Source organism: Zootoca vivipara, chromosome 3 (assembly GCF_963506605.1).
Source record: "Zootoca vivipara chromosome 3, rZooViv1.1, whole genome shotgun sequence".
In the NCBI taxonomy this organism is placed as follows: Eukaryota; Metazoa; Chordata; class Lepidosauria; order Squamata; family Lacertidae; genus Zootoca; species Zootoca vivipara.
This window is the reverse complement of record NC_083278.1, coordinates 9,086,915-9,108,911: the sequence shown is the minus strand read 5'-3', so window position 1 is coordinate 9,108,911 and position 21,997 is coordinate 9,086,915. Positions and strand designations below refer to the sequence as shown.

Here is a 21,997-nt window from a genome sequence, read left to right as displayed (position 1 = left end):
TAACTTAGGTCCGTTAATTTCAGTGGGTATACTTTCAGTAATCATACCCTCCAACATTTCTTGAGTAAATTGTGATTGTATCTCACTGGAAGGACAGATCGTGAAGCTGAGGCTCCAGTACTTTGGCCACCTCATGAGAAGAGAAGACTCCCTGGAAAAGACCCTGATGTTGGGAAAGATTGAGGGCACAAGGAGAAGGGGACGACAGAGGATGAGATGGTTGGACAGTGTTCTCGAAGCTACCAACATGAGTTTGACCAAATTGCGGGAGGCAGTGCAAGACAGGAGTGCCTGGCTTTGCTCTGGTCCATGGGGTCACGAAGAGTTGGACACGACTAAACGACTAAACAACAATGACAACAACAACATAACCCTATATAATCCTATATATTAATTTTTGCTTATTGTCATCCACCATGGAGGCCTGAAAGATTGTGCGTAAACATTTAAAATAAATATTTGATTCCAGGCCAGATCAACAAAGCATAACACCTCAACTGGTTGGGGGGGGGGTTAAATGAGAATTTGGGCTGCTTAGGACGCAGGTGGCGCTGTGGTTAAACCACTGAGCCTAGGGCTTGCTGATCAGAAGGTCGGCGGTTCGAATCCCTGTGATGGGGTGAGCTCCCGTTGCTTGGTCCCAGCTCCTGCCAACCTAGCAGTTCGAAAGCAAAAAGATAAATTGGAACCGCTACAGCAGGAAGGTAAACGGCGTTTCCATGTGCTGCTCTGGTTTGCCAGAAGCGGCTTTGTCATGCTGGCCACATGACCTGGAAGCTATACGCCGGCTCCCTCGGCCAATAATGCGAGATGAGCGCGCAACCCCAGAGTCGGTCACGACTGGACCTAATGGTCAGGGGTCCCTTTACCTTTACCTGGCAACTGCTTAGACCTGCACACAGAGGATCACTTTACATTTTGAAAATTGTCATTGTAAAGGAATCTACTCTGACTCAGTCACACAAGGGATGGGAGCTGTGAGGATTACAAAGAGCGATAACATTAAATTTTAACCATTCTTTCAACAGAGACTTTAGAAAATCAACAGAGCAGGTCCTGAACCTCCACTGTCTCGCTTGGTTTCTTTGCAAATGGCGGCTTTGAAGTTTTTCCTTCTAATTTGTATAATATCCACCTTTGGCCAAAAGAAGAATGTTACTGCTCTTCAAAGGTAAGTATTTGTTTTCTAATGAGAGAGGTGGGAAATCTCCACATAGAATAGAAGCATATTGTCCAATGGTTGAACCTAACATGAGGCAGATATCCAAATATGCTTATTACTTTTTAACTGAGATATATAAATCAGTGTAGAATGTAGCAAAATGTCTCTTTTGGAAACATAAATCCTTAGCTGTTACTCATTGCATGAAGTATTTGCCACGGTCAAATTACAAGTTGACTTGTATACTATAATGTTGCACATTGAGACTAATAGCTAAACCCTAGACCAGGCATGTCCAACAGGTAGATCGTGAACTACCGGTAGATCACTGGATGTCTGTGGTAGATCACCGGTAGATCAGTGGCTCCCCCCAAAGAAGCTAAAAAACTTTGGCTCCCCTAAAAAAAAACTCAACATCTTTGCCCTGCACCCCTAAAATGACCTGAACCACCAAAAACAGGGCTTTCCTTCCTAAAAAAAGCTCAATGTTACTTTCCTTCTTCCATAAAGAAGCTCAACAACTTTTACGTGACCCCCCCAAAAAAACAGGGCTTTCTTTCCTAAAAAAGCTCAACAACTTTGACCTGAACCCCCCAAAAGGGGGTAGATCACTGCCAGTTTTTAACTCTGTGAGTAGATCGCAGTCTCTTGGAAGTTGGCCACCCCTGCAGCCTAGACCTATACTCAAAGCAAGTCCCTTTGAGTTCAATGGAACTTACTTCCAAGTAAGTGGGTATGGGATTGCATCCTAAAATAAGGAAACATTATTTTCGTTTTACCGAAATCTTAAAATAATGACTCCCATGTGTAAACAGAATCCATTTATGTGAGAACAATGAGTCGTTTGTGTTAAGAGTTCATTTTGTCTGTGTTGTTATGCTTTTCAGAAGCAAAGACAGATATATTGATTTGAGAGCCAAAAATGAATGAGAGAAACATTAAAAAAAAACATGTCAGGAAAGATTAAACTGTCCAAATCTTCTGCTCTTTCTAACGTACAAGTTCAGGATAATGTTTTGACATTCCATGGACTTCAAAAACCTTCATGGACTTCGATAAACTCAGACATTACATTTCACTAGACTTTGAGGAAAACTGAACATCATCATTATTATTACAGTGGATGCTCGGGTTGCGAATGTGATCCATGCGGAAGGCACGTTCGCAACCCACAGCGCTCGCAACCCGCAGCACCGTGTCTCTGCACACACGGGTTGCGATTCAGTGCTTCTGCGCTTGTGCAAAGCGCCGAAACCCGGAAGTAACCCGTTCCGGTAGTTCCAGGTTCAGCGCAGTGCGCAACCAGAAAACACACAACCTCAAGAGTCTGTAACCCGAGGTATGACTGTATTCTTATTCTTATTTTATTGAATATATATATATCACCCTATACCCGGGACCGGTTCACAGAATAAAATCAAAATACATAATCCAAATAAAAACAACAACCCAATAACCTCCCCCCCAAAAGTCCACATTTTAAAATGGCATCCTATATAATAAAGTGCAAGTGTCTCTGCGTCCAGTCCCTGTGTCCGTGGGATTGCGCTACTGCGCATGTGCCCCACGGACAGCCGTTGGGACTTGGAGCGCAGAGACTTCGGATGGGATAAACCAGGACCGTGAGAGAGATTACATGCTTGCATATACACAACCATACAAAAAAAAAGTGCGCGGCTTCCCCTTGCCTCTGCTGTGCTATGGAAGGATCTCTCTCTTTCCTCCTGGTTTCTTCTCCGTTAGAGGGGAAGGAGAGGAGGCAGGCGTGTGCCGGCGAAAGGGAGAGGGAGGGTAGGTGGGTGTGGATAGAGAGAGCGCATGAGCCGCAAGTGATGCGGCTGCTGGGCTGAAGGATCGTTTAGCTGTTACTGAGGGGCGAAAGCAGGAGAGCGGGCGGGTGGGCGCACCCGCGGGGGAAGGGGGAATTAGTCCCTGGAAGTGTGCGTGGATTTGGGGGGGGGGTTGGAAGGGCTGCTGCAACTGGGACCAGCGAGGGGAGAGAGGGGGGGGAAAGAGTAGGAAAAAAGAGGGTGGGAAATGGGGGGGGAGAGGAAGCTGAGGAGGCAGCTGGCTGGGGCGGGGGGCGGGGAAGGGACTGAGTGAGGGTCTGAGGTGGTGGCGGTGGGTGAGTCACCGGGGGGGGGAACCCCGCTAATTAATTATAGCACCCGTTAATTTAACGGGCTTCATGATACTAGTAGGATATATTCTCCCCATAAAAGCAGACAAACATTTCCCACAAGACAAGTATGCCTCGTCCATACTTCGGCTTAATATGGTTGTGAACCCCTTGTGCCTCCTTTAATTTCATTTTGCCCGTGTGGCCACCTCCTCCAACTACTGTACTCCTGTTCCACACTTTTGCCTCCCTAAATCTGTGGTTTAAACCACTGAGTCTCTTGGGCTTGCTGATCAGAAGGCCGGCGGTTCAAATCCCCGCAATGGGATGAGCTCCCGTTGCTCTGTCCCAGCTGTTGCCAACCTAGTACAGTGGTACCTCAGTTTAAGTGCACAATTAACTTCGGGTTAAGTATGCTTCAGGTTGAGTGTAATTGGTTCTGGAAGTCTGTACTTAACCTGAAGCGTACTTAACCTGAAGCAGACTTTCCCATTGAAAGTAATGGAAAGCGGATTAATCCGTTCCAGAGAGGTCCGCAGAGTACTTAAACTGAAAGCGTACTTTCAGTACTCAAACTGGAGCGTACTTAAACCGAGGGATGACTGTAGTTCAAAAACATACCAGTGCAAGTAGATAAATAGGTACCACTGCGGCAGGAAGGTAAACAGCGTTTCCATGCGCTCTGGTTTCCGTCATGGTGTCCCGTTGCGCCAGAAGCGGTTTAGTTCTGCTGGCCACATGACCCGGAAAGCTGTCTGCGGACAAACGCCAGCTCCCTCGGCCTGAAAGCGAGATGAGCACCACAACCCCATAGTCGTCTTTGACTGGACTTAACCGTCCAGTGGTCCTTTACCTACCTTATACTGTATGTAGTTGATGTAGCTTTCTTATTGAGACTTTCAAAATGGAGCAAATCTCCGCATGAACGTGGTGTGGAATCAAAAGAGGCACAATCCACATTTACCCAACATATGGACAGGTCCTTAGTTCAATTTGTCCTGTTTTCTAGCAGGGTGGATTTCATTTAAATCATGATTTAAATCACTAGTCAGTAAGACTTTATTTAAATCCTTTTTTTTTTTACAAAAAGGCTCCTTCTTGCTGGTGTAATCTTAATACGGTATTTAAAAGCAGATGAAGGTTTCATTTTTAGAATAAAAATTACTGATTTGTTATACTATTAGAAATACATAGACCCATAACGATGAAATTATTGTGAGGTTTAATAAGTTAACTGCTTATACTTGGACAACTTTTCTACTTTGTAGGAAGGAGAAAAATAATCATTTCCTTCAAGCAATTTAAACAATTTAACTAAGACGATAACATTATAGCATATGTATTCATGTTTGTTAACTGATGTGGTTAAACAATTTTAAAAAAACACCAGACTTTAGCACACTTGGAAAACTTAAAACAAATCCTTATTTCCTGATGGACTAAAATGTAACTTAAATAGAAAACTCTATTTCGAAAGATTTTTGCTCCAAAAGCATTTTATTTTAAAAATCTGATTTAAATAAAAATTTAAAAATCTGATTTATTTATTCATTTATAATCATCGATTTTTTTACCCACCCTGGTTTCTAATAAGCATTTTTAGTTTGGGGTTTGGGGCTTGCTCTTCCTGTGGAGGGCTGTGTTTTGCAATGATTGCCCAAGAGCAAGGTTGGCAGAGTTACTCACTGTGCGCTAAATGAGGGACAGAGAGTACAAGAGATTTAAAATTAAAATTAAAATTAAACCTCCAAGCAGTTTTAGAATGGGTCTAGCTCACAGGTGTAAGTGACTCACTTCAGGATTGCAGCATCAAATGGCAGCTTGACCTGTGAATAGCTCATTCACATGCAAATGCCACAAGCAGAACTTTCCCAGAACCTCAAAAGCAGTGGACAAGTTTGTTAAATCCTATCGAAGTCAATGGGGATCAAGCATATTGGCTGAGTAGAAGAAGGCAGGCCTTTTCGCTTCGGTTGATATCCCAATTAAAGTAGCCATGCTAAAATACCCTCCAACATTTCTCCAACGAAAATAGGTAAAGGTAAAGGGACCCCTGACCATTTGGACCAGCCGTGACCGACTGTGGGGTTGCGGCGCTCATCTCGCGTTATTGTCCGAAGGAGCTGGCGTACAGCTTCCAGGTCATGTGGCCAGCATGACAAAGCCACTTCTGGCGAACCAGAGCAGCACACGGAAACGCCCTTTACCTTCCCGCTTGGAGCGGTTCCTATTTATCTACTTGCACTTTGACGTGCTTTCGAACTGCTAGGTGGGCAGGAGCTGGGACCGAGCAACGGGAGCTCACCCCGTTGCAGGGATTCGAACCGCCGACCTTCTGATCAGCAAGCCCTAGAGCGGCTCTGTGGTTTAACCCACAGTGCCACCTGCCAATGAAAATAGGGACGTCCTATTCCATAATAATAACAACAATAATTTTATTATTTATACAGTACTCTGCCCCATCTGAGTAGGTTGCGCCAGCCGCTCAGGCTTCCAACTTATATAAAAACATAATAAAACTATACAGGGCTGGCTTCAGATGTCTTCTAAAGGTAGTTTAGTTACTTATCTCCTTGGCTCAGGGGTCACATTACTCCATACCCTCCAACATTTCTGTTGCGTGTTAAGGCCTTTAAACCTCCCCCTTAAATAAATTCAAACAAGACTCAAATTTTGGTTTGGTTTTTGGCAGAATTTAGGCCACAACTTTATTGATTACAGCAAGTGAGTGGTTGCATAGGCTCTGGTTCCACTAACTCCCTGCACCCTTGCAGGTAGCGCCGACCCAGGGCACCAGCATAGGTCAGCCAAGGGTGAACACCTGGATAGGCAAAAAGCCAGGAACAGGCTATGTCCGCCACGCAGATGTCCCCCCTGGACTCAGGCATGGGCACAACCCCTCTCAGGGTTGACCAAACCATTGAGTCCCTGGATTCCTTTAACGGAATACCCTTCACATAGGGATGGCGAGAGCGTTCCCCCATCCCTATTACCTGAACCAGTGCCTATCTGCAACCTTACAAGTTGTGACGATTTGCTACGTGGCAGGCGAAACCCAAGTGGTACCAGCCAATCAGCCAAGTGGGGGAAATTCCTGCTGTGCCCCTGTCCCAACGACAGACGAAAGACGATGGCATAGCAAGGTCAAGTGTGCAAGCCCTAAAAGTAGGGAGAGGTGGGCGGGTGTTCCGATGCACTGACCAAAAGAGGAAGCTCTGAGTCACGTGCATGGGCATATATAGGTCCCTTGATCGGTTTGGCTAGCGTCCCATTGGCCAGATTGATCCCTGCATCAAGGGACCTACCACTTGGGTGTTGTGGCTATCCAATCGTACCCACCCACAACACAGGGTTTGGTTGCTAGGCCTCACCGCAACACGTGCCCTCTTTAAGGGAGGACCCGATCTATGAAAATGGGGGCATCCTAAGGAAAAGCAGGATGTTCCGGGATCAAATCAGAAACCAGAATGGCTTCTGTAAATCCAGGACTGTCCCTGGAAAATAGGGACACTTGGAGGGTCTGTACCAATTATTATAGTTATTGATTAAGTTTCTTTACTACCCTTCATCCCAAGATCACAGGGCAGTTTACAATATAAAACCACAAAAATACGTAACAAGCAATAACAATATCTCACACACACCCAGTTTAAAATATCTTATGTGTTTAGGGCAGGCATAGGCAAACTCAGCCCTCCAGGTGTTTTGGGACTACTCCCATCATCCCTGACCACTGGTCCTGTTAGCTAGGGATGATGGGAATTGTAGTCCCGAAACATTTGGAGGGCCGAGTTTGCCTATGCCTGGTTTAGGGTGTTAAAAACACCTGTGCAAGTAGATAAAGAGGTACCGCTGCGGCGGTAAGGTAAAGGGTGTTTCCATGCACTCTGGTTTCCATCATGGTGTTCCGTTGTGCCAGAAGCAGTTTAGTCCTGCTGGACGCATGACCTGGAAAGCTGTTTGTGCACAAACACCAGCTCCCTCAGCCTGAAAGCGAGATGAGCGCCGCAACCCCATAGTCACTTAAAAGATAGCATATCAAACAGGCATGTTTTGAGAACCCAGCTTTTGTTGTGCCCTTCTTGCCCCTACCTGGCTAGCATCGATGCTTGACCTGTTTGACAGCCATCACCAGTGTCTGTGGATTGTGAGGCTTCTTGAAGATGCACTGGGTGGTTTAAGAACTCTTAGAAGTATCCCTGGCACGCTTTTTTTGAGTTCTACTCATATTAGGGGGTCTGGTGATTTCCTTTGCATGTCTTCAGTGCTTCTCTACTACCAATAATTCCCTTTCCCCCCCTCTCTCTTCCAGTGATCAGGTCTTGTGGGCTCTTCCTCAGTCGGACAGGCATGTTGAATTTCTCCAGAATTTGACCACTACTTTTAAGGTAACTGCTTCTGGGGGGGGGGGGGAGCCATTGCAATTAATGGGCGGTGTTATCCAACATTCTTGTCCTGCTCTAGCACAAGAGACTTCCACAGATCAAAGTGGTCAGGGAGGCGGGTGTGTGATTCATCCCGTTTCAATTTTTATTTCAAAGAATGCAATTCTTCTCGTCACTGGGCCTGCATACAAATGACACCTTAAACCAGGAGTTGCACAATATTGTTTCGCCTTCGCAGAGAACCTGCATTCTCCATTCCATGCAATTGTCATCATAGAGGCATTTATTTTCATAGTATGGACACATTGACACAGTCATAATCAGTCTTCCCTACATGCTTCAGGGCTGTCCCTATATTTACTACTGATGTGCCAATCAGAAGGTCGGCTGTTCGAATCCCCGCTACGGGATGAGCTCCCGTTGCTCTGTCCCAGCTCCTGCCAACCTAGCAGTTTGAAAGCATACCAGTGCAAGTCGATAAATACAGTACAGTATTTTTTCCATGTATAAGATGCCCCCATGTATAAGACGACCTCTATTTTTTTTAAAACCCAAAATTAAGAAATTAAGTTGTTTAGCTTTTGGGGGGGTAGGGGAGCTCACTTCCACCAATCGCTCACCCGCCTGCCCACCACTGCTGATTGCTTGCCACAGCCATTGCCTCGCTGCAGCTGCCTATTGTCTGCCTGCTTGCCACCACCAACGGCCTGCCCGCCCACTTGCCACTGTATTGTTTTTAGACAGCCTTTCAGAAACACAAGAGTTTTTCTACCTGTTACCATTTGCCATTGTGATTCCTTTTAATTAACCCAATGTTTATTTCAATTTTCTTTAAATGTTTTTGTAAATGTGAATAGATTGTGCTGTGGCAGCCAGATTCCCCCAAGAACATCATGAAGAGCAAAGAGGTTCATTTCTACGTCAATGTGTCTGATGTCGGCAATGTGAAAGCGGCGCTTAACCAATCGACTGTTCCGTACAAGTACGAGACTCTTATTTCCTGCTATTCGTGCACGAAACAAGCAAGAATCTAACCATTTTGTTAAATGGTACACTCTCTCTTTCTTGTTCAGAGTTTTGCTGGAAGACGTTCAAAAAATGGTTGAGGCACAAACTCTCAACGACACTGTCTCCCCGCGGAGCTCTTTATCGTATTATGAACAATATCACTCTCTAAAAGAAGTAAGGCATTCTCGTTGTTTCTCTTCTTTATTATAAAAAAATAGCTCTATTGGTTTCTAATATACATATAACAAAAATTGCAGAAAGAGGGAAAAGATACAAAAACAAAATTCCAACTTATCCTCTTTTCCCTTACCACACACACACTTCTAGGATGGACCAGTCTGCTTAAGTTTGCCAGAGTCCAATCTGTTATTTCCATGGTTGCTATGCTTCAGGGTTATCTGGAAAGTATTTTTATAAAAGGATACTATATTTCAACAAAATTGTCTACATCATTTATATAATTCAATGCATTTATTTATTTATTTGCATTTATATACCATCTTTATCTCCCAAGGATCTCATCCTAAGAGATGGAGACTGTTTCATGGCCAAGTGGGGATTCGAACCCTGCTCTCCCAGTTCCTAGTCCAGCTCTCTAACCATTATGCCACACTGACTCTTTGAACTCATCGTTAATTTTTCTTATACAGCAAAGGCATTCTTATTGTTACTTGTTATTATTCTGTCCTATCTCAAACGGGCTGGTGGGTTGAGACACTTAGCAGAAACTTAAACCTTAAAACATAGCACCTATAGTCCCAAGAATAAAAAAATGGCTTCCAATTATGGCTGGGTGTTACATCATATGAGGAACTGAATGAGATCATTTCTAAGCAACAAGTTTCACACTGTAGAGATGACTTGAAGATGATATACATGAGAAAATGAGAGCACTTCCAGTTTTATACAACACTGTTCTTCCTTTTTCTTTGAAATCATTTTTATTGGTTTTACTTATACAAAGTACAAATAAACCAAGAATAAATATATCTATATCTATATAAAGAGATTATCTGAATCTCGAGACCTCCCCCCATCCCCTCCATGGGGTCTCATTTTAAACATCTACTTCTGCATATTCATCCATACTCCAATTTTTATATCAAACCATATTATCCATAGTAATTCACTCCAAACTAGTGCCAATGTTGTTGGGTTTTTTTTGGGGGGGGGATACCTCTGGCACCCAGTTTGGGTACTGGTTACTCAGCTTGAGGGCCAGTCCAAAACACAGGGTTTGTGGTACAAAACGGTAGAAAACAAGTGTGACATTTTAGAGAGAATCAGACAGTGTTGGATTTTGGGGTGTTAATTGTGAACCTTCATTTGATGTATCAATTATTCAGTGGGGGGGGCAGTACAAAATGTGAGGCTCACAGTGCAAAACTATACCAAACATGTATAACACTTCGGCATCAGTTTGGAGGGGATTCTAAATCTCAGGGTTCCTGTGTAATAAAGCTCAAGGTGAGGTCTCATTGTGAAAATGGAACACTGTATCGGGTGCAATCCATTCTTCCGATCAATGTAAACTCCTGATCTGTTACATTAAATAGCCAGTTCTAGGTATGAGGAACCAAATGGGGTATGCTTCACTTTCATATTTAAAATAGGCATAGATGTAGATTTTTTTATATAAAGAAATTCTACTTATTTTATTTTAGATATACTCCTGGATGACAGAAATAACCGCACAACATTCGGATATCCTCCAAAAAATACACATTGGCGATTCCTATGAGAAACGGCCACTCTATATTTTGAAGGTACAGTTTGTCAAGAGCTCCCCACCGGTACCGGACGCCTTGCGTGGATTCCCTTTTGAACATTGAGAGAGTTAGAAGAATCTCTGGAATCAGGCTTGTGGAATTTATCTGCCATGAGACTGAGTGAGGCAGCTGCCTTGGGCGGCAGATACTGAAGGGCAGGGACTAGACAGAGCTGTTTGTGCCATGTGTCCTGGCCTGCACTAGCCTTATGACCTCATCCTAGAATCATAGAATGATAGAGTTGGAAGAGACCACAAGGGCCATCCAGTCCAACCCCCTGCCAAGCAGGAAACACCATCAAAGCATTCTTGACATATGGCTGTCAAGCCTCTGCTTAAAGACCTCCAAAGAAGGAGACTCCACCACACTTCTTGGCAGCAAATTCCACTGTCGAACAGCTCTTACTGTCAGGAAGTTCTTCCTAATGTTTAGGTGGAATCTTCTTTCTTGTACTGTAGTTTGAATCCATTGCTCCGTGTCCGCTTCTCTGGAGCAGCAGAATACAACCTTTTACCCTCCTCTATATGACATCCTTTTATATATTTTATATATATCCTGTCCCATCATCAGTGTAGTAAGGTTGAATTCCCAGTCTGACTGGCTTTTGTAAATGGAATTGGGCAAGGAAAGGAGGAGGTAACAAGCACAAGATTCAGGGACCAGGGTAGCACCTGATAAATGCGTTTTCAGGACTTGCCGTATTCCGGTGACTATAATTTGTTCTATCTGTCTTCAATGCTGAATTTCAAATTGTTGGAATTTGCCGTGGGACCTGAAGGTGAAGGGTGAGTACCATTTTGAAGTAGTAAAGGTAAAGGACCCCTGACAGTTAGTCCAGTTGCGAATGTCTCTGGGGGTTGCGGCGCTCATCTCACTTTACTGGCTGAGGGAGCCAATGTTTGTCCGCAGTTTTTCCAGGTCATGTGGCCAGCATGACTAAGCCGCTTCTGGTGAAACCAGAGCAGTGCACGGAAACGCCATTTACCTTCCCGCCAGAGCGGTACCTATTTATTTATCTACCTGCACTGCATGCTTTTGAACTGCTAGGTTGGCAGGAACAGGGACCGAGCAACAGGAGCTCACCCCATCGCGGGGATTCGAACCGCCGACCTTCTGATCAGCAAACCCAAGGCTCAGTGGTTTACACCACAGCGCCACCCGCGTCCCTTGTAGTAGTAGTAGTAGTAGTAGTAGTAGTAGTAGTAGTAATATCAAATATACAGACAGAGCTACTTTCTACACCGAGTTAGGAAGAGTCCTGTATAGTATAGAAAAGCACTTTGAGAAGACGTAGAGAGGACTGTATCGTAGTAACTTTTTATAAACAGAGACTTGGGGTGGGGGGATATAGAACACTTTTCACCTTGACAAATGTGCTTTGAATCCTAGAATTGTAGAGTTGGAAGGGATCACAAGGGTCATCTAGTCCAACCCCCCGCCACACAGGAATCTTTTGCCCAAATTGGGACTTGAACCTGCGACCTTGAGATTAGGAGTCTCATGCTCTACCAACGGAGCTATCCCAGTCATTTGAAATGACATTCAATTAGTTCAAATAGAGGGATTTCATATACTTAAGATATGGGGCGGCAAAGGTGCTTTAACTATAGCTGAACAATGATTTAGGCTGCAATCATAACAGAACGCTTACTGGGAAATAAGTCTCCTTGAACTCAATAGTGAAGGTTCATAGAACTGCGCTGCAAGTGTCTCACACACAAATTATTTTGTCTGACGGTACAGATTTTTCACACGGTTGTAATGCATAATTTTACTTTATTTTTATAGCATGGAGATTCCAAACAATGCTAGTTGTTGTGAAATGATAACCAGCGGGTGGTGTGGTTTTTATGGATGACATTTCACAGGGATTTCTTTAGAAAACTCTTCAGGAAAAGGATTTGACCAGGAATCTTGGTACCATCTAGGAAACCCTATACAACCGAACTTTCTGTTTTTATTCTCTTATTAGCTTTCTAACAGAGACAGAAGTCCAAAGAATGCTATTTGGATCGATTGTGGCATCCATGCCAGAGAATGGGTTGCTCCAGCCTTTTGTCTCTGGTTCATAGGACACGTAAGTACATGGCATATTCCCCCCAAACAGACTTTATTTATATGTACATGGAGCACCCATTCGTGTATATGGTCCCATACAGAATGTCATAGGTAAAATACAAATGGGGCCCTGCTTCCAAAGAGCTTTGTTGTTGTTGTTGTTGTTGTTGTTGTTGTTGTTGTTTAGTCATGTCCGACTCTTCGTGACCCCATGGACCAGAGCACACCAGGCACTCCTGTCTTCCACTGCCTCCCACAGCTTGGTCAAACTCATGTTGGTGGCTTCAAGAACACTGTCCAGGCATCTCACCATTTGACACTTCCCATCAAATCTCGTTCTTTCGTTCTCTGTAGGCCACTCAGTTTCTACAGCGAGATCGGGCCATGGCAAGACTTTTGCGGCACGTTGATTTCTATGTCATGCCAGTAATGAATGTGGACGGTTATGAGTTCACATGGACTACTGTAAGTACATGTTTTATAGAAGAATTGTGGGATTTGGTTTGGAGCATCACAAAGCTCATGAATACCATGAAATGGCTGGCTATTCCTAGTCCTTCCACCTTAAAACATCCAGTGGGGGCGGGATAAGTTCACAATCTTAAAGCAGAATGAAATGCATGCTCTTAAGGATGCTTTCTTCTGTATTGTTGGGTAAACGTAACATTTTCTACAAAAAAATATAGAATATAAAATGTACCCTGGTTTCATACAAGATCATATATACATAATTAGGATTAGCTAGGCTTTTCTTTCTCCCCCCCCCTAAACTATAGAGCTTTAAACCTGATGGTGACAACCCAAAGTGCTGAGGGTGTTCTGACTTCACGGAAACATTCATAGCCACCTGAAATGTTGGGCAAGAGTGATGTTACCCACCCATCCTTTTTCTTGTTCCTTTTGCTTAAGCATTGAGTTGTATCCAGCAGAGCAGACCCACCGAAATTAATGGACCCAAACTAGTCATGTTTGTTAATCTCAATGAATCTATTCAGAGTATCACTAACACTGGCTACAACCCACTGATTTAATCTTCTGCGTATAATTTCTATAGGAACATTGACTGACATGTTCTGAAGTCCAAAGTATTTCAGACAGGAAAGGTGCAGTTGGTTGGCAACCTCTTTCCCCCCTCCTGGTTATAAAATAATAATGTCTGTCTCACCCAGAAGGATTCCCATTTGTTTTCTTCTTTGGCATTATCCAAGATCAGCCACACTGAGTAATTTTAGGTTCTTCTTCTTGTAGCCCTGTGAGAGAACAGCATGTGCACAAGGACAGCTGGAGAGCTTTAAGTGGGAAAGGCATTCATCCCTCCATTTGAGGATAAACATTTTCTATCCAGATTTCCTTCCATGCCAGGGAGAAAGGAGGAAACAGTTTTATTGTTACCACACAAAGTGGGCATCTCCTCAGTGTCTCCCTGCAGAATTCAATAGCATTTTTCTTCTTAACGAGACATTTCCTTTTCTTGTCATTAAGACCTTGGCTTATTTTTCCACTTACAGTATCTCCCTTTGCTTATCTAGTTGATGACCTTTCTTAGTTGGTGGCACTGCAGAAAAAAAATAGTTATCGACAGAGAACTCTTTCTAAGAAGCATACTCAGGTTGGAAACAAGATTGTAGCCCTGGTTATAGTGTCCAAAGGTCACTCCTATCTGCGTCCACAAGCAAGACTTCAGCAAGAAGGGTGGATACTATCCATCATAACAATCCATTTATTCATCTCACATCTGCAACGGGATTTATGAGGGCAATTTATCAATCTAGGGAGTTAAATTAAAGCGGATCAAGCGAATCAGAGTCAAACCTGATTCTCTTTCCAGATGCTGCGATTGGTTTAATAATATACATTAAAGACTGATGGTATCAACCTTAAAATGCTTTTGAATCCTTTTATTTTTAATGGGGTGCATTTGTATACAGAATCGAATGTGGAGAAAAAGCCGTTCCCTGCATGGCAACAACAGATGCACTGGTACAGACTTGAACAGAAATTTTGATGCGGGCTGGTGTGGTAAGATCAATTTATGTATTTATTTATTTTTAATACACCTTTTCTGAATATGTATTTTGTCCTTAAACCAAAAATCCTCTCCACCTACCTGGGAGTATAGCCCACTGAACTCAATGTGACATACCTCTGAGTAGATGTGTGTCGCATTTCACTGAATCTTCGGTATACAGTAGTGGTGTTTCCTACAGAGGCTGTGGACTACATCTGCCATCAGCACAGGCCACCTGGGGCTGAGCGGAATTGTAGTCTAAAACCAGACTGGGAAAATGTTGCTATGTTCAACCCCCATATGACATGTGAATTCTATATTGATGGTCTAGCTCTATAATAACAATTCTATTATTTATATGCCACTCATCTGACCGGGTCTCCCCAGCCACTCTGGGTGGCTTCCAACAGAAAAATAAAACACAGTAATCTATTAAACATTAAAAGCCTCCCTAAACAGGGCTGTCTTCAGCTGTCTTCTAAAAGTCTGGTAGTTGTTTTCCTCTTTGACATCTGTTGGGAGGGCGTTCCACAGGGCAGGCGCAACTACGGAGAAGGCCCTCTGCCTAGTTCCCTACAACTTGGCTTCTCGCAACGAGGGAACCGCCAGAAGGCCCTCGATGCTGGACCTCAGTGTCCGGGCAGAATGATGGAGGTGGAGACGCTCCTTCAGGTATACTGGACCGAGGCCATTTAGGGCTTTAAAGGTCAGCACCAACACTTTGAACTGTGCTCGGAAACATACTGGGAGCCAATGTAGATCTTTCAAGACCGGTGTTATGTGGTCTTGGCGGCCGCTCCCAGTCCCCAGTCTAGCTGCCGCATTCTGGATTAGTTGTAGTTTCCGGGTCACCTTCAAAGTTAGCCCCACGTAGAGCGCATTGCAGTAGTCCAAGCGAGAGATAACCAGAGCATGCACCACTCTGGCGAGACAGTCTGCAGGCAGGTAGGGTCTCAGCCTGCGTACCAGATGGAGCTGATAGACAGCTGCCCTGGACACAGAATTGACCTGCGCCTCCATGGACAGCTGTAAGTCCAAAATGACTCCCAGGCTGCGTACCTGGTCCTTCAGGGGCACAGTTACCCCATTCAGACTTGCTCCCACTGCAGGCAGTGATGGCCATCGGTTTGAATGACTTTGAAAGATTATACAAATTCATGGTGGGTAGGGCTGTCACTGGCTACAAACCGTGATCGCTGGGTTCCACCTCCACTCTTGGAGCCAATGTGCTTCTGTTGGAGCCAATGTTGCAAGAAACCACCGGAGGGGGGAGACCTGTTGCACTCGACTTCTGCTTGTGGGCTTCCCTTGGGCATCTGGTTGGCCCCTATGAGAACAGGATGATGGGACTCAATTTGCTGCTGCCCTGATCCAGGAGATTCTTGTGCTCTCACGTTTGCCTGTATTTGGATAAGCTGCTCGGCAGATCTTCACCTTACCCACAATGTTCAAATTGTTATTAAATATATTGGGTGCTGTGAGTTCTCCCCATGTCTATGAGATTCTGGATCAGTAGTTGCTTTTCTGCTTAAAACTTGCATTCCCAGAAACTGGTTAAGCAAGACTTCCCATCTATTTATACTACAGGAATCTATAAAATGCCACGTATGAAACAGCCATCAGTACTATACAGGTAGAAATATCAAGAGGATTTTTATAGACTAATGGCAGCTTGAATTCTCTGCATTCCAGTCTTCCTGAAAAAGAAGTCACATACAGTCGTAACTCGGGTTACGAACACCTCGGGTTAAGAACTCTGCAAACCTGGAAGTATTTTCGCCCCGTGCGCGTTCTGCGCATGTGCAAAGCACGAAAATCGCAGAAATTGCACTTTGTGCATGCGCAAAATGGCGCTTCGGGTTACGACCATTTCGGGTTATGAACTGCATATGAACTGCAACAGATCGTGTTCATAACCCAAGGTACCACTGTATAGGATTGGACCTTTCACAAATTATGGCCATATATCCCATTACTAAACAAATAATTGAATAATACTGCAGTAGCAATGTATGAATAAAATTATGTTTCAATATTTAATAAAGTTTTTAATTTTATAGCATAAATACAGAATTTAAAATGCCCCTTATTTGGTTACTCATTAGAGTCATGCCATTTTAAAGGAAAACATTTTAAATCAGCTGCTTTTTTTTTTTAGGCATAGGGGCGTCTGATGATGCCTGCGAGGAGACATACTGTGGACCTTATCCTGAGTCTGAACCCGAAGTAAAAGCTGTGGCTAATTTTCTCAGAAAGCACAAGAATCATATTAAGGCATATATAACAATGCACTCTTACTCCCAAATGGTTCTGTTCCCATATTCTTACACAAGAAATAAAACTAAAGATCATGATGAGATGGTAAGTAGCCTACTATTCAAGTTTTATGATGCCCCAGAGACCTGCTATGGTCCTGCTTTTGAACTTGAGATTTCCCAAAGAGAGATTTCCTTCATAAATTGCTAAATGCTGGCAGTCTCTACTCACAGGCTCAGTTCAAATGTAATGACAAACAAGGATTTGACAAGTTACAGGTTTTTGTTTCGTAGTCGAAACAAAAAAATAACAAAAAAATTCCTTCCAGTAGCACCTTAAGAGACCAAGTTTGTCATAGGTATGAGCTTTCGTGTGCATGCACACTTCTTCAGATGCACTGAAACAGAAGTCACCAGACCCTTATGTATAGTCAGAGGGTGGGGAGGGGTATTACTCAGAAGGGTGATTGGCTGATAGGAGTGGTAAACCTGTTGACGACTGCAATTGGTCTTGCAGGGAAAAGCAAGGGGTGAGATGGCTAAAGAAAGCTTTATCATGTATAATGAGATAAGAATCCAATGTCCTTATTCAGACCAGGTCTCTCCATGATTTTAAGCTTGGTAATGAGTTGCAATTCAGCAACTTCTCTTTCCAGTCTATTTCTGACATTTTTCTGTAATAAAACAGCTACTTTGAGATCTTGTATAGAATGTCCTGGGAGATTGAAGTGTTCTCCTGCTGGTTTCTCTGTCTTGTGATTCCTGATGTCAGATTTATGTCCATTTATCCTTTGGCGTAGGGTTTGGCCTGTCTGTCCAATTTAGAGAGCTGAAGGGCACTGTTGGCATTTGATGGCATACACAATGTTAGAAGATGAGCAATTAAATAGTCCTGAGATGGTATGTTGGATGTTGTTGGGGCCAGTAATGGTGTTGTCTGGGTGTATGTGGCAGCAAAGTTGGCATCTGGGTTTATTGCAGGCTCTGGATTTTCTTCATGTGCTCCCTCCTCCTTCCCATCTAGGCTTTGCGCATAGTTTGCGTACAAACCAGAATTAACCATCGTTTGCGACCCTTGATTAAAAACCAACCGCTTTCCTATTTTCAGACAAAATAGCAAATTAGCTTGCAGGAATTTCTAGCGTCCTTTCCCTTGCATGTGGAGAGGAGGCAGTGCGTGACATTACTCATTCTCATGACAAGTCATGGTTTGTCATTACATCTGAATTGAGCCACAGCGTCTGAATAGATAAAGCTGCTTTATATTCTGATTGTTGACGCGTACTGTGCTGTGCGTTATTTGTTACACTTAAGACTCAGAACCACATTTGTGAAGCACAAAATATTCAACGTACAGTATTTTGGGAAAAGCTTAATTCTTAGAAGACTAGAACGCCAGACTCTTCCTACAGGTGTAAATAGGTAGGTAGGCATATTGAAGCTTTAAGCCCAGGGGTAGGCAAACTAAGTCCCGGGGGCCGGATCCAGCCCAATTGCCTTCTAAATCCAGCCTGCGGACAGTCCGGGAATCAGCATGTTTTTACATGAGTAGAATGTGTTCTTTTATTTAAAATGCATATCTGGGTTATTTGTGGGGCATAGGAATTCATTTCCCCCCAAAAAATATAGTCCAGCCCCACACAAGGTCAGAGGGACAGCCGACCAGCCCCCTGCTGAAAAAGTTTGCTGACCCCTGCTTTATGCTACACTGTGCAATGTAGTATGGGTAGGAGAGATAATCTGGGCCAGTGTTTCCCAAACTTGGGTCTCCAGCTGTTTTGGGACTACAAATCCCATCATTCCTGACCACTGGTCCTGCTAGCTAGGGATGGTGGGAGTTGTAGTCCAAAAACAGCAGGAGCCCTAAGTTTCGGAATCCCTGATCTAGGTGATACAAGCTGTAGTCCAACATCTGACTGACAACCATTGGCTACCCTGTCTAGAATTACTACTTCCCCACATTCAAGTAATTAATTTATGGAAACATGCATAAAATATTATACCTTATATTCAGTACTGAAGTGGTCAGGAACATTTAATTGCACGGATTAGCAAAACTAGAATTACAGCAAATGAAGTCTTGAGAGCTGGTTTGTCTTTCCACCATGAAGTTGCTCAACCCATGAGATGAAAGGGAATTAGGGGGACCCAGCAGCAATTATTTGGATTGAATGTTTTTATGGTATTTATTTTGTTGTGGATCACTTGAGAATCCAAAGGAAGAAATAAAAAGCTTTCTGGAAAGATAAGCGGATTGAATCATCAGGTTACAAATGCATGGAGCTTGAACTTGCTTATAAAAACATCTTGCAGAATTAATTACAACTGGTCTCTGCCCTTATGGTAATATAATGGTTCTTCCAAGGATTTGCAGAGAGCACTATCGCTAAAATCTGCTTGCTTAGCTAATAGGGCTTTACTGACATAAAGCAAATAGATTGCTTTTGTATGTGTCATGCCTAAAGAGTGTTTCTCTGTATAATTAAGGAGACTTCATTCTGGATTCTGGAAGTGTTTTTGTTTTTTTACAACAAATACATTTAATGCTATTTTGTTCTCTTCATACCTGGTGTCATTGAACAGTATTGGCTTTTGATTTAGTCAGGTTTCTTTTCCTTTTAGCTAAAAGAAAGTGTACATAAATTTCTTGTTATGCTTTCCAAAACGTTATTTCCTTCGCAATATAAGCAGGCACTGATTGAGATGATGGGTGGATAGAGGCTCACAATAAAAGAGAGCACCAATTCTTGGAAGACTAGCGCATATAGAATGAAGTTGTTTTATATTACTGCATATATAATGCAGCCAGCAAATACATGGGCCAGGAATAGAACAGCATGATTATGACATAACATACCATAGAACTGAGATTTCTATGTACGTTTTCCTAGAGCACGATTTTCCTCAGTTTGCTTCTCCTATTTGTTTTCAAATTGTGCACTATAAAAGGGTCAGATGCTTTTTCTTGTTACAAGTGTGTGAATGCTTTAGAATCCTTGGCTTAAACATAAATCTACATAAATTAGTGCAATTAAGGTTTTTTCCTTAGGCTAATTAACTTTTTTCTTCCTTTTTTAGCAACTTCTGGCAAGCAATGTAGCCAATACCATTAAAAGTAAACATAGAAACCGCTATGTTTCGGGCCCTGGTGCACAAACAATCTGTAAGTACCTAGACTGCTACAATAAGAATATAAAGATTTTAGTATCTTTGTGAACAGGAAATGCATAAGGGTACTGACAAAGTGTTACGGCTGAGGTATTAAGTAGTAAGTATTTCTGCTTCTTTCCATAGATTTAGCTCCAGGAGGTTCAGACGACTGGGCTTATGACCTTGGCATAAAGTATTCTTTCACTTTTGAGCTTCGGGACAGAGGAACTTATGGATTCTTGCTTCCTCAGAGTTTAATTAAACCAACTTGCTATGAAGCACTTACTGGAGTCAAAATAATAGCTGATCATGTTGTTAAAAACATGTGAAACCCCCTTTATTCAATTTGGCACTGCACAGTATAGTATCAGCTAACTTACCTGGCCCATAGGGCAGCCTAATTCAAGTTGCTTGGTATTTTCATTTCAGTGAAAATTAAACTCTGAACATGTACTTATCCTGTCTTTTTATTGCAATACTAATAGCATACCTAGTACTTGTTAACTTCTCCACATGGCTTTATAAATAAACCAGAAGACAAACTGTCAGGTTTCAAGCTCGCGTTCTCCAAGGGAAAATGTTAGAAGATGCCAATCTGGAAATGCGTTAATAGCATGTATACTGCTGCTGTATACAACACCTTCATACAAGATAGCCAAATGTAATCTCCGTGTGTAGAGGCATGTGACCAAGAATGAATCACCGCTATGTTCTTTGGAAACATCCAATCTTCTGGCCAGCCACTACTGGAAACAGAACACTGGGTTAGTTGGTAAGAGCTGTTCAATAGTCGAATAGATTCCCTTGGAAGCTGGTGGTTTTTAAGCAGAAGTTGGATGGTCATCCACCATAGATGCTTTAGCTGAGATTCCTGCATTGCAGAGGGTTGGAGTAGATTACCCTCAAGGTCTCTTCCAAGTGTACAATTATTTGATCCTCATCTTGTGCAGCAGGGCAGTTTTTATATTACATCAAAAGACAACTCTGAGGATACCGTGTTTCTCATATTTTAAGGCATCCCTACAAAATAAGGCATGGCAGGATTTTCCTGAGGTGGAAAAATATAAGGCATACCTCGAAAATAAGCCGTACCGGGTGGTGGAAGAAGGTCTGTGGCAAAGAAGGGTTGCTGCTGCCGCGTTAACCCCCGAGACCTGGCTGCAGCCTCAGTGCGCAGCGTGTGCAGCCCCACAACCCGGCTGTAGCTTTTGCGCACCGCGCGCGGACACCCGGAACCTAGCTGTAGCCTCAGCGCGCAGCCCCAGGACCCGGCTGCAGCCTTTGCGCGCGGACACCCGGGACCCGGCTGCAGCCTCAGTGCGCGCTGCCCCAGGACCCGGCTGCAGCCTTTGCCTGCCGCGCGCGCAGCCCCAGGACCCGGCTGCAGCTTCTGCCTTCCGCGCGCGCAGCCCCAGGACCCGGCTGCAGCTTCTGCCTTCCGCGCGCGCAGCCCCAGGACCCGGCTGCAGCTTCTGCCTTCCGCGCGAGCAGCCCCAGGACCCGGCTGCAGCCTTTGCCTGCCGCGCGCGAAGACCCGGTGGGAGCAGGTCTGTGGTCTGTACAGATACCGGTACCGGTACTTAATTAAAAAATAAGACATCCCTTGAAAATAAGCCATGCTGTGTTTTTTTCAGGAAAAAATTAATATAAGACATGTCTTATAATATGAGAAACACGGTATGCAGGTGTAAGATCAAGAAGTTTATGGGCTTTGTTCCCTGAAGCTTGCTTGCATTACATGCCAGTGACAACATTGACACCCCTGAATAATCCCCTTTTTGGCACAAAATAGGTTCCATCCATTGTCTGGCAATCGTATAGTATTGGCATGTACTGCTAAAACCTGAAACAGCAGCACTTCACCCAGCAAAATAGGGAGAAGTAGTCATAAGCAACAACTCCGTGTGATTTAACTTAAACCCCACAAGGAGGTTTGTACATTTGATCCCATATAATCATTCTGAATTTTCCATTCACTTCAGTAGAACATGGGCCTGCCTTTTAGACTGTTTTGCGCAGATGCATTTCTATATTTTTAGTATATAAACTAATTTCATTATACGGGAATTGCTATTCTCAGGTT

General features: G+C 43.5%; 1 protein-coding gene across 1 annotated transcript; it reads left to right on the top strand.

Annotated features, from left to right (window-relative positions):
• The first annotated feature begins 867 nt into the window (after window positions 1–867).
• Window positions 868–21,154, top strand: CPB2 (carboxypeptidase B2). Its single transcript, XM_035110186.2, has 11 exons — window positions 868–1,171; window positions 7,594–7,669; window positions 8,524–8,648; window positions 8,740–8,848; window positions 10,339–10,440; window positions 12,416–12,520; window positions 12,856–12,966; window positions 14,430–14,520; window positions 16,668–16,870; window positions 19,843–19,927; window positions 20,059–21,154. Exons 1-11 carry the CDS (start codon window positions 1,092–1,094, stop codon window positions 20,241–20,243), a joined length of 1,272 nt encoding a protein of 423 aa, XP_034966077.1. The 5' UTR covers window positions 868–1,091; the 3' UTR covers window positions 20,244–21,154.
• Window positions 21,155–21,997: the final 843 nt, after the last annotated feature.